Below are 16,853 nucleotides of genomic sequence, written 5' to 3'. Positions count from 1 at the left end.
AGGCATCAAGAGCTCCGCCAGGAAAAAGACTTAGATCTCTGGCCACCTCTCCCACAGTCTCCACTGCAATCTGCGCCTAGGCCTCCCGCCGAGGAGGCCATGCAAGTGGATCGGTCTCGCCTGACCCTGGAAGAGAGGAATCGCCGTAAGGAAGAGAATCTTTGTTTGTACTGTGCCAGTACTGAACATTTTCTGGTGGATTGCCCAATCCGTCCTCCACGTCTGGGAAACGCACGCTCACACTCAGCTCTCGTGGGTGTGGCGTCTCTTGATGCCAAGTCGGCTTCTCCACGTCTCACGGTACCTGTTCGGATTTCCACTTCAGCCAGCTCTCCCCTCTCAGCCGTGGCCTGTCTGGACTCTGGAGCTTCTGGGAATTTTATTTGGGAGTCCTTTGTGAATAAATTCCATATTCCGGTGACCCGTCTTGTCAAGCCACTCCGCATCTCCGCGGTCAACGGAGCCAGGTTGGACTGTACCATACGTTTCCGCACGGAGCCCCTTCTTATGAGCATCGGATCTCATCACGAGAGGATTGAACTTTTGGTCCTCCCCAATTGCACCTCGGAAATTCTCCTTGGACTTCCCTGGCTTCAACTTCATTCCCCAACCCTGGATTGGTCCACTGGGGAGATCAAGAGTTGGGGGTCCTCTTGTGCCAAGAACTGTCTAAAACCGGTTCCCAGTAACCCTTGCCGTAACTCTGTGGTTCCTCCTGTATCCGGTCCCCCTAAGGTCATTAAGGACTCTGCCTGCCACAGGAAATGCCCCTCCCCCCCTCCCAGGCAAGCTTCTGTGTCCCCTCATGGCCCTCGTCCTGGTGTCACACTGCCCCGTGCCAGGTCTCGCCCCCTGCCCTCTCTCCCCATTCCTACTCCTGCGGTTCTGCCTGCCGTTGAGGAATCCCTCCTTCCTTTCCCGGTGTCCTCATCCCAGGGGAGGCAGTTACCCGATAAAGAGAAGGGGAGACCTAAGGGGGGGGGGGGTACTGTTACGCCTAGCGCTCCGGGTCCCCGCTCCTCCCCGGAGCGCTCACGGCGCCTTTCTCCCTGCAGCTCCCCGGTCAGCGCTGACCGGGAGCGCTGCCCTGTCATGGCCGTTGGGGATGCGATTCGCACAGCGGGACGCGCCCGCTCGCGAATCGCATCCCAGGTCACTTACCCGTTCCCGTCTCCTGCGGTCATGTGCTGGCGCGCGCGGCTCCGCTCTCTAGGGCGCGCGCGCGCCAGCTCCCTGAGACTTAAAGGGCCAGTGCACCAATGATTGGTGCCTGGCCCAATTAGCTTAATTGGTTCCCATCTGTTTCCTGGCTATATCTAGTCTACTCCCTTGCACTTCCTTGCCGGATCTTGTTGCCCTAGAGCCTAGTGAAAGCGTTTTTGTGTGTTTATACCCTGTGTACCAGAACTTTGCTATCTCCCCTGACTACGAACCTTGCCGCCTGCCCCCGACCTTCTGCTACGTCCGACTTTGCTTCTGCCTACTCCCTTGTACCTCGCCTATCTTCAGCAGCCAGAGAGGTGAGCCGTTGCTAGTGGATACGACCTGGTCACTACCGCCGCAGCAAGACCATCCCGCTTTGCGGCGGGCTCTGGTGAAAACCTGTAGTGTCTTAGAACCGGTCCACTAGCACGGTCCTCGCTATCCCTCTCTGGCACAGAGGATCCACCTCCTGCCAGCCGGCATCGTGACAGTAGTTGTTTTGCAACAGCTGGAGGCTCCATTTGGAAACAGTGGCATACCAGACGTTTTTCATTTTTATTGGGGAGGGGAGGGGGGCTGTGTAGGGGTATGTGTATATGTAGTGTTTTTTACTTCTTAATTTATTTTGTGTTAGTGTAGTGTAGTGTTTTTAGGGTACAGTCACACGGGCGGGGATTCACAGTAGTTTCTCGCTGGCAGTTTGAGCTGCGGCAGAAAATTTGCCGCAGCTCAAACTTGCAGCCGGATACTTACTGTAAACCTCCGCCCATGTGAGTGTACCCTGTACATTCACATTGGGGGGGGGGCATCCAGCTGTTGCAAAACAACAACTCCCAGCATGCGCTGACAGACTGTACATGCTGAGAGTTTTAGTTTTGCAACAGCTGTAGGCACACTGGTTATGTATCACTGAGTTTGTGACGTTACTCAGTGTTTCACAACCAGTGTGCCTCCAGCTGTTGCAAAACTACAACTCCCAGCATATACGGTGCATGCTGGGAGTTGTAGTTTGCAACAGCTGGAGGCACACCGGTCGTGAAACACTGAGTTAGGTAAAAAAAACTCTGAGTTTCACAACCAGTGTGCCTTCAGCTGTTGCAAAACTACAACTCTCAACAGCCAATGGGCATGCTGGGAGTTGTAGTTAAGCAACCAGCAGATGCACCACTACAACTCCCAGCATGCACTTTAGCTGTTTGTGCAAGCTGGGAGTTGTAGTTATACAACAGCTGAAGGTACACTTTTCCATAGAAAAAATGTGCCTCCAGCTGTTGCAAAACTATGAGTCCCAGCATGCCCATAAGGGAATGTTGGGAGTTGTGGTGGTCTGTCTCCTGCTGTTGCATAACTACAGCTCCCAGCATGCCCTTTTTGCATGCTGGGAGCTGTTGCTAAGCAACAGCAGGAGGCTGTCACTCACCTCCTGCTGCTGCTCCGCTGCAGGTCAGTCCCTCGCCGCGGCCGACGCTCCTGGGGCCCCAGCACCCGGGGTCTTCTTCCCGCACCCGCTCACGTCCTCCGGAAGAGGGGCGGTGCGGGTTGCGGGAGTGACACCCGCAGTAGGTGCCCTGAATGGTCGGCCGGTAAACTGGTCGACGAATCAGGGCGATCGTGAGGTGGCACCAGTGCCACCTCACCCCTGCTGGCTATGGCTGTTCGGGGCTGTCAGAGACGGCCCCGATCAGCCAGTAATTCCGGGTCACTGGAGACCCGATTGACCCGGAATCGCCGCAGATCGCTGGACTGAATTGTCCAGCGATCTGCGGCCATCGCCGACATGGGGGGATATAATGACCCCCCTGGGCGATATGCCGGGATGCCTGCTGAACGATTTCAGCAGGCATCCGGCTCCGGTCCCTAACCGGCAAGCGGTGGGGACCAGAATTCCCACAGGCGTATGGATACGCCCTGCGTCCTTAAGGACTCGGAATGCAGGGCATATCCATACGCCCTGCTTCCTGAAGAGGTTAAAGGGGTACTCTGGGGGTCAACGTATTTTTCCATTTTTGACTTACCCTATTTGTTTTGTTTCATTTCTAATCTTGTTGTTGAGGCTACTCTATTTCCGTTCTTTGTTGTCTTTTTATCCCCACTTTGTTTTCATATATTTGCTTCTATTTCCTGTTTCTTGCTGTGCTGAAAACTACAAATCCCAGCATGCCACATGCCTTGCTGGTTTGGGGCGGCTCCTTTTTTTTTGTTTGTTTGTTCCGCCCTTTACCCATCCTACTATTTTCCTGGGTCGGCCCCCTTATACACAGCACACTAATATAATCAGCCCTGGTTGGGATACACTGGGATACACACACAAAAGGGACTACAACTTCCAGAATGTGTCATTCAGGAGTCTTCAGTCTTTGGTATAACACCAGCATGTTGCCTCTGTAGTCTCCTGGGGGTTGTAGTTCAACACACCTCTATAGGGCACACACCAGTGTTTCCCAACCAGTGTGCCTCCAGCTGTTGCAAAACTACAACTCCCAGCATGCTGAATGGCTGTCAGGGCATGCTGGGAGTTTTGCAACAGCTGGAGGCACACTGGTTTGTAAACACTAGCATACACACACATAAAAGGGACTACAGCTCCCAGCATGTGTCATTCAGGAGTCCCCCCCCTTCACACATAGAAATCATCCCCAGTCCGAGATTTATTCCCCTGCAGTCTATACATCCCCAGCCCGTGCACTTTGTTATCTTCCCCTTCAGATAACACTCTTATCTTCTCTGTCTTCTTTCAGTGCAGACCTGCATCCTCAGAAGACAGAGCAGTGGGAGATGAGATGAGGAGCTGTGTACGTCCTCTCTCTCCCCCTGCTCTAGCTTCATTCTCTCATGCAGACCTCCGTCCTCCAGGAGGGGGAGATGAGGGGGCATGGCCTATTTCTCTCATGCAGACCTGCATCCTCTGGGAGGGGGAGATGAGGGGGCGTGGCTTCTTTCTCTCATGCAGACCACCGTCCTCTGGGCTCTGAAAGAACAGAGAAAAAAATCTCTGACGCGTTGTCCACAGCCTAATCCTAACATGGCCAACGCTGTGGACGACAGTAAGAAATCCAACACAGAACTATAAACTTCCTGGCCCACAAACAGGTAAGAAAAAAAAACACATGCTACACAAAAATATAATACATGTCCATTGCAAAAAACATGACCATTAAAAAAGAAGATGCAATATAGCCAAAAATCTCAACCACCGGAGTACCCCTTTAATGTTACAACTATGGGAGTCCTTTAAATTGCATTTTTATTTGTTGCTTTTACTGATTTTACTAATTGGTTCATCTAATGGCGTTTTGCAACAACTATCTGTTTGCATTCACCCTTTTTTGAAGTTAACCCAGAATGAATATTCTGTAACATATATAAACCAAGTACGTTGTTTCTTTCGTTTATGCCTAATGAAGAGCCCGGTTCTGGCTGGAAATGCTGTATTGTTGCATTGCATGTTTTTAACAATAAAAGATTACAGTGAAACACCTGATCCAGATGTCCCATTTGTCCTGTGTCCTAACATTGGACCAAGTATGTTGAATTGCTGACCAGTGGACTGCTGAGATCACCGTAGGGACCTGGGCTGCTTACTGTCCGCATTTTTACCTATGTCTCTCCGAGGTGTTGTGCCCTGAGCATAACACCTTATGGTTAGAGGCCATTTTTATTCATCCACGTTTGTCACTGTCTTTGCATTCTTCACAAGGTGTGCACCCCTCTTTTTGCCCTTTTGTTTCCACAACCTTTACTGTAATACTATATTATAGTACAGTATTCTATTCATTTTCACAGTCTGCTTTTTATGTTAATATCAGCTGGCGGGGGCTCTCAGTTCCCTGTCCGGCTCACAAAAATTTTCACTGCTTTTTAATAAAAAATTATTTCATTTTGAAAACATTTAAATTGTGTTGCCTACAAATTCAGGCATGGCCTCAGTATCAGTTTTATTTATCTTTTATTTCTTTATTTTTGTGATGCATAAGTAAATTATTGAAATCCACAAAGCAGATGTTGTGAGCCACGGAGGGGCAGGTGGTGTTGCCTAGGGGTAGATGGTGTTAACCCCTAAGTGTTCGTGACACCAGGGCACTATTTGCCTATGTAACCACCCGAAGGTAATCCCGTTACACCTAGGTTAGGCAGGGGCAAATAATAGTCCAAGGCCAGGTTAAGGTTAACGGTAGCTTTACTGAAGTTGTACAAGTATAACAGTCTTTACAGGGTAGTAAGTTTCCCAGAGAGGTGACCAGTAACATGAGGGACCTCATAGCTTGCTGGGACTTGCAGTGACTTGACAGACTCTAGCCCAGCCCCGCTGACTATAACTGACTTGACTTGACTGAAGATAGTGACAGCAGACAAAGAGGACTTGACTTAAAGGTCTGTGGCTGCAATTTAGCCTTGAGGCCTCCAGATGTACTGGACACTGGCTCTGAGATGTCTGGACGGGACTTGACCTCAGCAAAAAGTTAAACACAAGAGAGAGAGATTGTAGTACCTCCCCCTCTTATAAAGGGAGGCTGTGCAAGGAGCTCATAGGCTAGCTGCAGGTCATATGGTCACCTGGTGCTCTCTGGGTAACAAAACATGTGACTGTAACATGTGACCACCATTATCATGTGACTAATAACTATGTGACCATATGAAAGGTCTTTCACATTCAATGTACAACTAATTACATTATGGGGGAACACTGCAGGTGAGCCCTGAGGATGTACAGGCACTCAAGCTGATAGGACTGTGGAATGATATCCTGTACTGGGACTTCACACAGCCTTTTTTTAAGCAGAGCTGAAATAATCATTATCAATAAACAGTAGCTACAAAGGTCACAGGTTAAATATGTGGTAAACCACATGAGCACAGTCAATTGCCCTACTTATTATGCAAATTAATTGTGGATATCCACCTATTTAACCTGTGACCATTGCAGCTAATGATTTTCTCTGCTCTGGCAGAATAGTATAAAACGTACTGTCACGATGCCGGCTGGCAGGTAGTGGATCCTCTGTGCCAGAGAGGGATGGCGAGGACCGCGCTAGTGGACCGGTTCTAAGCCACTACAGGTTTTCACCAGAGCCCGCCGCAAAGCGGGATGGTCTTGCTGCGGCGGTAGTGACCAGGTCGTATCCACTAGCAACGGCTCACCTCTCTGGCTGCTGAAGATGCTGAAGATAGGCGCGGTACAAGGGAGTAGGCAGAAGCAAGGTCGGACGTAGCAGAAAGTCGGGGGCAGGCGGCAAGGATCGTAGTCAGGGGCAACGGCAGGAGGTCAGGAACACGGACTAGGAACAGACAAGGGAACGCTTTCACTAGGCACAAGTGCAACAAGATCCGGCCAGGGAGTGCAGGGGAAGTGAGGAGATATAGGGAAGTGCACAGGTGGGAGCCAATTAAGCTAATTGGGAAGATTGGGCCAGGCACCATCATTGGTGCACTGGCCCTTTAAATCGCAGAGACCCGGCGCGCGCGCGCCCTAGGGAGCGGGGCCGCGCGCGCCGGGACAGAACAGACGGGGAGCGAGTCAGGTAGGGGGACCGGGGTGCGCATCGCGAGCGGGCGCTACCCGCATCGCGAATCGCATCCCGGCTGAAGGCGGGACCGCAGCGCACCCGGTCAGTGGATCTGACCGGGGCGCTGCAACAATGAAGATGAGGCGAGCGCTCCGGGGAGGAACGGGGACCCGGAGCGCTCGGCGTAACAGTACCCCCCCCCTTGGGTCTCCCCCTCTTCTTGGGGCCAAAGAACCTGAGGAAAAAAAACTCAATTTTTCCGTGATGAGGTCCGATGCAAATTAGGAGGGGTTCTGTGTGGAAACGTACGAGACAGTCCAATCTTTTATTGTAAAAACAATAGATGTAGAGGGGTCTGGCGAGACTGGTCACAGGAACGTAGAACCTGTTGATGAGAGAGGCCAAAAAAAATTTTCCTGCAGATCCGGAATCCAAGAAGAGCATAGTAGAGAAGGAGAAGGTAGAGGCAGATATCCGCACAGGCACAGTAAGGCGTGGAGAAGCAGAGTTGACATCAAGAACTGTGTCACCTTTGTGCGGAGTCAGCGTACGTCTTTCCAGGCGGGGAGGACGGATAGGACAATCCTTCAGGAAGTGTTCGGTACCGGCATAGTACAGGCAAAGATTCTCCATGCGGCGTTGTGTCCTCTCTTGTGGTGTCAAGCAAGACCGGTCAACTTGCATAGCCTCCGCGGCGGGAAGCACAGGAACAGATTGCAGAGGACCAGAGGAGAGAGGAGCCGGAGAGAAAAAACGCTTCGTGCGAACAAAGTCCATATCCAGGCGGAGCTCCAGACGCCATCCGGAAGAACGCATGTCAATGCGAGTGGCTAGATGAATGAGTTCATGTAGGTCAGCAGGAGTCTCTCGTGCGGCCAGAACATCTTTAATGTTGCTGGATAGGCCTTTTTTAAAGGTCGCGCAGAGAATCTCACTATTCCAGGACAACTCGTAAGCAAGAGCACGGAACTGAATGGCGTACTCGCCAACGGAAGAAACACCCTGGGCCAGGTTCAGCAGGGCAATCTCGGCTGAAGAAGCTCGGGCAGGTTCCTCAAAGACACTTCGAATTTCCGAGAAGAAGGAGTGTACAGAGGCAGTGACGGGGTCATTGCGGTCCCAGAGCGGTGCGGCCCATGACAGGGCTTTTCCAGACAGAAGGCAGAACACGAAAGCCACCTTAGACCTTTCAGTAGGAAACTGGTCCGACATCATCTCCAAGTGCTGGGAACATTGCGAAAGAAAGCCACGGCAATACTTAGAGTCCCCATTAAATTTGTCCGGCAAGGACAGGCGGAGGCTAGGAGTGGCCACTCGCTGCGGAGGAGGTGCAGGAGCTGGCGGAGGAGAAGATTGCTGGAGAAGTTGCGACTGAAGTTGGTGCGAAATGGTGGACATTTCCGACAGCTGACGGGTTAGAAGGGCGATCTGTCGGGCTTGCTGGGCGGCCACCGTGGTGAGGTCAGCGACAACTGGCAGAGGAACTTCAGCGGGATCCATGGCCGGATCTACTGTCACGATGCCGGCTGGCAGGTAGTGGATCCTCTGTGCCAGAGAGGGATGGCGAGGACCGCGCTAGTGGACCGGTTCTAAGCCACTACAGGTTTTCACCAGAGCCCGCCGCAAAGCGGGATGGTCTTGCTGCGGCGGTAGTGACCAGGTCGTATCCACTAGCAACGGCTCACCTCTCTGGCTGCTGAAGATGCTGAAGATAGGCGCGGTACAAGGGAGTAGGCAGAAGCAAGGTCGGACGTAGCAGAAGGTCGGGGGCAGGCGGCAAGGATCGTAGTCAGGGGCAACGGCAGGAGGTCAGGAACACGGACTAGGAACAGACAAGGGAACGCTTTCACTAGGCACAAGTGCAACAAGATCCGGCCAGGGAGTGCAGGGGAAGTGAGGAGATATAGGGAAGTGCACAGGTGGGAGCCAATTAAGCTAATTGGGAAGATTGGGCCAGGCACCATCATTGGTGCACTGGCCCTTTAAATCGCAGAGACCCGGCGCGCGCGCGCCCTAGGGAGCGGGGCCGCGCGCGCCGGGACAGAACAGACGGGGAGCGAGTCAGGTAGGGGGACCGGGGTGCGCATCGCGAGCGGGCGCTACCCGCATCGCGAATCGCATCCCGGCTGAAGGCGGGACCGCAGCGCACCCGGTCAGTGGATCTGACCGGGGCGCTGCAACAATGAAGATGAGGCGAGCGCTCCGGGGAGGAACGGGGACCCGGAGCGCTCGGCGTAACACGTACACTCCATTCTTGGGTGCATAAAAAATTATAAAGCCACAAAAAAAATAAAAAATAAAAAGTTAATGTTCATTTTTAAACAGGGATCAATTCATGTGGGCAAGCAGGGACCTAAAAATGTAGCCGGCAATAATAAAAATGTAGAAAGGGGCCATTTAAATCTTAAAATAATATATTTTTTATAATAATTTTTTTTTAACTAGTAATGTATTTTAATATTGTGTTTAATAAAGTGTGTGTATATGTGTGTTTCCCTTTTTTTCTCTATTTGTAAATTTTTTTAAGTAGTACTACTACTCACAGACTGTTCCATGATGGGAGATGTAGTACTTGTACTAATAGACAGATCACAGCAGGTGTCACTCCTGACACCCGATGCGATTGTCCTATATAGATGCGAGAAAGCCGCCTGCATCTATACATTGTACAGGACAATCGCAGTGGGTGTCAGGAGTGACACCCAGGGCGATCTGTCTATTAGCACAGGTACTACTACTCCCATCATGGAACAGTCTGTTCCATGCTGGGAGTAGTAGTACTACCTATAAAATGTTAAAAAAAAGAGAAAAAAAGTGAAACACACACACACTTTATTAAACACATCATTAAAATACATCACTAATAAAAATTTGCCGAGAATTTATTCGGATCAAATCTTTTTTTTTTTTATAAAAATTCGGCAAAGTGGCTGTATCAAATTTTTCAAAAATTCGCTCATCTCTAATGACCATATTGTGTTTTGATAACCCTGCTCCATTAACAGGAACTGCTCTTTTACAAATATACTGCACCATGGTATAGAAAATGTTTATATTCCTGATGCACAAGACAGCTCCACAACACAGCAATTCATTGATACTGACTCATCCAAGTCCACCTTTCCTATAGAGCCTTCCACTTGCTCTAGTCCATTTATCAGCATTATTACTAAATACTGTTATACTGCTTATTTAGGCTTCATCAGTTATACAGTCTAAGCATTTCATAAGACTCTAGTAGACTCACTGTCTACAATATATTTGTAGCAAAAAAATATCATATTGTGTAATAGTTTCTAAAAAAAAAAAAAAGCTATATTCTTGTGTACGTATCCAAAAGTTCAACCTATTTTTAGTCTTGTAATCCTTTTTCAGCCTCAGGAACATTTGATCATGGGAAAAAAATGGAGCGAGTGAAATCCCCCCCAAAAAAATCTGGAATATGAAAACTGTGAAGTAACAGATTACAGTATTAAGAGAAGTAATAACTGTAAATGTTACATTATTTTGAAGGTTTACTATTCAGGTTAATCTTTTTTTCTTTTCTTAGGACAATGATTTAATTCCTAAAGTTGAAGCTGATAATCCCACCACAGAAGTTGTGCTACAGGAAACAGACTATGGATTCACTGTAACTACATTCATACCAGTCAAAGGGACCAGTACAGATGAGGATGCAGGAGAAGCTCCTACGGACCATGTTAGTATACCTAGGACTGTATCTTCCTTAGAAGAATATGATATTTCACCTACTTCATTCCAATATGAAGCAGATGTCGATCTTCAAACTCAATCACTGGAGGAGTTTAATAAAGATATTGACAATAAAGTCAATGAAGGTTTTAACGTGCCTTTTGATACTCCACATGCCAATGGTAAAGAAAGTCAAGATGAACTAAAATCAATGCTAGAAAATAATGTCAAAGACACATCAAGTGAGAAAACATCCGATATATGGACTGGCCTTTTACCCTCATCTGTGGAGACAAACAATCGTGTTATACCCTTTTCTACTTTTATACCTGATACAGAAGGTCGATTGATAGATGATCTCTTCAAAGGGAGTGAGGAAAGTCTAGCAACTACTAATGCATATGTATATAATACAACCACTATACACATATTCAATACAGACAATCTCATAGACACGTCAGGGGATGGCCAAGATCAATTTTCTACTGAGAAGGTGGAACTGACTATGGAACCTCCAGGTCAGCGCGTGTTGGAAAAGATTGAAGATTCCTATATTTCTACAGAATCATACTTTACAGAAGGTCTTCCAGAAGACGGTAAGTAAAAATGAGATGGATCTTATTGTTTTGTTTCTAGAAACCCAAATAAATAGTCATAATATTGCAAATGTCTGCAGGTTGAAGAAAATGAATTTGTGATTCTTAACCTCTTTATGACCACCATTACACCTTTTTATGGCAGTCGTTAGGGTACTTATTCGAGCGAGCTTTGTTTTCATAGCAGGCTAGAAAAAGCTTGTGCATCACTTCCTTGTGCCTAATGCAGGGGTTCAGCTGCAAGTATTATAGTAGGGCTCCTACTGTAACCCTTAACTTACTAAGGACACATCATGACTGTGCATGTGAAGGTCGCCTGCACAGCTTACCTCCTGAATCACAATTCTGGTAATCCCTAGTGCCCTGTTCTTCAGCTATGGCAGCCGGGGGTCTTGTAAAAGTCCCCAGGCCTGCCATGGGTGTCTGTGTAATGGGCCATGCAGTGCAGCATGGCCAGGTATATATGCTGAAAGGCATAATACACTACACTAGTATACTATGCAGTGTATTACGGTAGGGATCTGGTGATTGCTGTCAGTCCCCTTGAGGGATTAGGAAAAAAATATATAAAATAAAAAATGTTGGTATATCCATGTCCGTAAGGACCCGATCAATAGAATTTATTTATTATTAATCCCACAAGTTGGACACCAAAAACACATCATAATTGCGGTATTTTGGTAAGCTATGTCCCAAAAAGGCAGGAAAATTAGCAAAAAGTTATACATATGCTAAAATGTTACCAATAAAAACAATACGTTTTCCCATAAAAAAATTAAAAAGTTATAGATATTGCAATGTGGTGACATTAATTATCATTTTTTTTTTATGTTTCCATTATGGCAATATAGTAAAAATCTAAATTTGGTACTTCTATAATCGAACCGATCCACAGAATAAATCAATAATGTTATTTTTACTGTATGGTGAACGGTGTACACATAAAATGTAAACGAGAAATGACAGAATCACATTTTTCCATTTTACCATCAAATTTTTTTTTTATAGATATATGCCATTAAAAAGATTAACTTGTCCCGCAAAACACAAGCCCTCATATGAGTTATTAGCCAGGAAAGCAGGGGCATTGCGCTTTGCTCCCTTTGCAGGCAAGAGATCTGAACATTTCCCTTCATAGACTTCTATGGAGAGAAATGTAAGGATCTCCTGACCTGGGAGTGGAGCTCAATGTCACCTGCTTACTCAACTAATAATGGTAGCAGGTCTCAAGAGTGAGACCCAGTGCGATCAACAACATTTGACATCTCATTGACATGTCAAAATTCTTTTTAATGACAGTAATGTTCTAAATTTCTGATAGATGCAGGTCTATCCTGAGATTAAGGGACCACATGTCCCTGTCTAACCCCCTTGCAGCTACCAGAGGTGAGCAGGATGTTGAAAACAGCTGAACAGGCTGTTTTATACATTTTGTGCAACTCCAATTGACTTTAATAGGAGTTGCGTAAACAGCATAGCACCATGCAGTATGCTGTTTACATAACCCACAGAGATGCCCATGTACAATTGATGGCCTCCCAAATATACAACAGTATGCTCCGAGCACAGGAACTGCTCTTTCAAAAATAAATTGTTCCATGGTATGGAAAATAATGTTAAACTTTAAAGGGGTGCCTTATGTGTCCAAAAAAATCAGTTAGAATTAAAGGGGTTATCCAGGATTAGAAAAACAAAGTATATTTCCTTAAAAAACAACACCACGCTTGTCCTCAGGTTGTGTGTGGTATTGCAGCTCAGTTCCATTGAAGTGAATGGAACCAAGCTATAATACCACACACAAGCTGAGAAGAGGTATGGTGCTGCCTTTAGAAGAAATTTGCTCTTGTTTTTCTAATCCTGGATAACCACTTTAAGCAATTCATTCTCTTCAGCCACCCAATTCCCTACGTGATGTTATCTACCGTCTTTTCTAGAGATTTTCTACCTTATTGTGTCCATTCACCTTAGTTATGCATTGTTGCTGAAATACTTCTTATTTTAGCTTCATTAAAGTTCTCCAGACTGTTCTATAGGACTCCTGTGGAGTAATTATTTTCTCCATAAACATCTTTTCACCAAGGGAATCACATTTTGAAATAGTTTATTAATAAAATAATCATAAACTATATACAATAAGAAGGGGTTAAGGACACAATGTGAAAAGATGCATTTGGCTTCTTTTAGTTAAGATTCCATACACGTTCACTGACTTTTATAGTATTCAGCTGACATACTGTTTTTGGTATTGTGCATCTGGTTGATTGTTCCAAATAGCAAATAAATCTGAAATGTTCTGCTGCTCGCATCAACCCTGTGCACGTTTATCGAATGCACAACACAGCGCGCACATGTAAATGATAGATATAAAAGTTAAAAAGAATTAAAAGTTAATGACAACCTGCCATCTTAAATAGTTATATTACATGATGGATTATAGAAACCAATATGAATGTTATTAAATGTTTAGTGGTAGGAGTATATCATTATCTGGAGACATATCATTTTTATTGTGACTACTCATGAGATTGTATATATTTTTCTACACATCTTTATGTTTAATGTGGCAAATAAGTCAACATTAAGGAGAAACAAAAAGGGAGAATAAATACTTGCCATTCTGGTTCAAAAACAGATATTTCTAGTTGTAAGATGCCAGGGCTCTCTAAATAACTTATGTTTGAAGCTTCAAATGAAAGTATTTAAATCAAAATTAAAACAGTTATTTAATTCCTCGTAACAACATATACAGCATATGGCATGCAAGCTCTGACAGACCTATTAGTATTGCTTGATCTGTTGAATGACATAATTCAACCATAAAAAGAAAAGAGAGCGCTCCATAGCGTAAAACCGCCCGGGTGAGGGTAACAATTAAATGGAAAAGACCCTTACCACAGGCGGTTGTGTGAACTCACACACAACAATGGTCAGCATGAGTGAGTAGTAGGGCCCGGTCTGCAGCCTCCCAACCAAACAAGCAGTAGTGGATGTGGACTTCCAAAGGACAGTGGGTTACCGCAGCGCTGACCAATGCCTGATGAAGCTGCTCAAGTGCGGTGAAACGCGCTGCATTGTTTTAAATAAAATCCTTCTTTCTACTCACCTGACGTGCCTATCCCTGGTCAGTGCTGCGGTAACCCACTGACCTTTTGAAGTCCACATCCACTCTTATAATTCAACTAAAGGCAGTCATTCTGGATCCAGGTAGCTTAATCTTCTGGTCACTTGGTCACCAACCTGACTATAACTATACAAAAACAATTATTTTCTAATGTCCTAGCATCCCTGTGATATAGTTAAAAAAAATCCATCAAGCTCTGCCTTTGTCAAATGCTCTATATATCATTCATTGTTTAGCTAAAGTGGTATTCCCAACTCAAAAAGTTCTTCCTTTTTGCATAGCATAGTGGGGTATCAAACTGATTGGTGGGGGTCTGACCTCTGGGAACCCCACTATTTATGAACTCATCAATGTTTGGGAGCTCCATAAAATAAAATGGAGCAATGGCCACGTACACCTGCTGCACTTCATTGCTCTTTTCTTGTGGTCATTGGGGGTTCCAGAGGTCAATCCCTTAAAATCTACTTTTTATCTCCTAATCTGTAGATAAGGGCTTTTTTTTTTAGTTGGATAAACTCTTCCTTAGAACACTCATTGCCATTGGTCATTTCATTAGTCACTTTTTATTGACATGTAGGGATTGTACCTTGATCCTTTATACAATTTTTGTATTTAACAATTTAAGTGCCAGTTCTTTACCAAACATGCACTTATACATGCTATTGAGCCCTATAAAGCTCTGTTCACATCATGTTTCTGTTTAGGTTAAGTGTTTAACCCAAGAAATACTGCTGATGAAGGCTGTGATGGATGCCGAACATTGGTATTCATCACCCATAGACTTTAATGGCTTTTGTGTAATGTATATGTCATGAGCTTTTTAGCAGCTTTATAAGAGAAATATGTTAAATTTGGTGCCATTATAATCTATGGTGACAGATAACACTTTACATTCTGTCACCCAAATGCTATTATTGCATACGATTAACATATAAGTCTTGAAAATCAACTAAAAAGCTCTTTATGCATAAGCTTAATATGTGCTTGTGATCCATCACCAGTTGGCTGCTATGATAAAAAAAAAAAATGCATTATGTCTGCCTTTTCTATTTCTGCATGATACAATAGCATAATATAAAATAGTGCAGTCTACCACATTATTCCAAACCTTTGTTTGGAAACATTTTGGCCTCTATTGAGGATAAGATGGTTTATGAACTTAATTAGTGTGTTAATACTAAATGAAAACAAAATATATGCCCCAAGGCACCTTTTTTTTATACAATTGGTCAGAAATCTTTTATAAAGATAGTAGTAAGGAAAGCTAGTAAGGATATTACTACCTTTGGGACACTACTACCTTTTCACATCTGTATGTACAGATGTGAAATGCATGATTGAGCAATATACTGTTAAATAACAGTATCAAGTTCTGGGGAATTGAGTGAAATGAAGAGTTAGAGAAAGGAATGTGGTAGGCCTGAATATAAAGATGTGTGTTTGGGGTACCTTACGCCCTGATGTTCTGGCATTTAAGGACTAGTGATGAGTGGCATAGGCCATATTCGAATTCGCGATATTTCGCAAATATATGGACGAAAATTCGTCATATATTTGTGAAATTTGCATATTCGTTATATTTGCTTTTTTTTGCGCATATGCGAAAATATATGCGCATATTAGCGAATATTGAGCCCTCCCTTCTTTAATGGTATAGGGAAATTTATGATTAGTGCATTAACTCTGTGATTTTTTGTCCACTGAAACCAATAGGCCCATTGTGGTCTATGGGGATCTCGCGGCATGTAAGATAAGCAGTACCGTCTTGGCAGCACAGTGGAATGGGAGACCACAGCACAGGTTTGAGTCCCTGGGTGGGGCAGAGTGTTACAGTGCTGTGGTTTAACTTTACTTTCCTGGAAAAGCTGCTGAGTTGCCCATAGCAACCAATCAGATTGCTTCTTTCACAAGGCCTCTGCAAAATGAAAGAAGCGATCTGATTGGTTGCTATGGGCAACTGCACAACTCTTCCTCTACACAGGTTTTGATGAATCTCCCCCCATAGAGGGAGATTTATCAAAACCATAGCAACCAATCAGATTGCTTCCTTCATTTTTCAGAGGCCTTTTCAAAAATTGAAAGAAGCAATCTGATCGGTTGCTATGGGCAACTGCACTACTCTTCCTCTACACTGGTCTTCATGAATCTCCCCCATAGAGGGAGATATATCAAAACCTGTCCAGAGGAAAAGTTTCTAAGTTGCCCATAGCAACCAATCAGATCGCTTCTTTAATTTTTCAGAGGCCTTTTCAAAAATGAAGGAAGCAATCTGATTGGTTGCTATGGGCAGCTGCACAACTCTTCCTCTACATTGGTTTTCCGCATATGTGAAAATTGAGCCCTCCCTTTTTTAATGGTATAGAGAATTATGACTAGTGCATTAACTCTGTGATATTCGCGATTAAAATTCGAATTGCGAATGTTCGCGAGCAACACTATTAAGGACACAGGGTATACCTGTTCTCCCTGGTCCCGTTTGCGGGGTTTAAGCCGTTTTCACCAGCAGAGAACGGGTTAAACCCCGTTGGGTCCCAGTTGCTATGGGCAGCAAGGACCCACGGCTAATGCTGTGCACCGCCGATCGGGCCGATGCCTGACATTAACCCTTTAGACACCACGATCAAAGTTGATTGCAGCGTCTAAAATTAAAGTGAAACTGTCCCGGCAGCTCAGCGGAGCTTATCTGGACTATCGCGACATAATCGCAATGTCCCAATCAGCTTACTGGACGACTAG

At 45.4% G+C, this 16,853-nt stretch overlaps 1 protein-coding gene across 2 annotated transcripts in view; it reads left to right on the top strand.

Moving 5' to 3' along the window:
- Positions 1-16,853, top strand: part of IMPG1 (interphotoreceptor matrix proteoglycan 1) — a 489,363-nt gene that overhangs the window by 299,678 nt on the left and 172,832 nt on the right. For both annotated transcript variants that reach the window (XM_056565914.1, XM_056565915.1), the window contains one exon: positions 10,258-10,996. In XM_056565914.1, the coding sequence (XP_056421889.1) occupies positions 10,258-10,996 (739 nt within the window). The remainder of the gene's footprint in view (positions 1-10,257; positions 10,997-16,853) is intronic.

The sequence above is a fragment of the Hyla sarda genome, chromosome 3 (assembly GCF_029499605.1).
Source record: "Hyla sarda isolate aHylSar1 chromosome 3, aHylSar1.hap1, whole genome shotgun sequence".
Classification (NCBI taxonomy): Eukaryota; Metazoa; Chordata; class Amphibia; order Anura; family Hylidae; genus Hyla; species Hyla sarda.
This window is presented reverse-complemented; position numbering and strand designations above follow the sequence as displayed.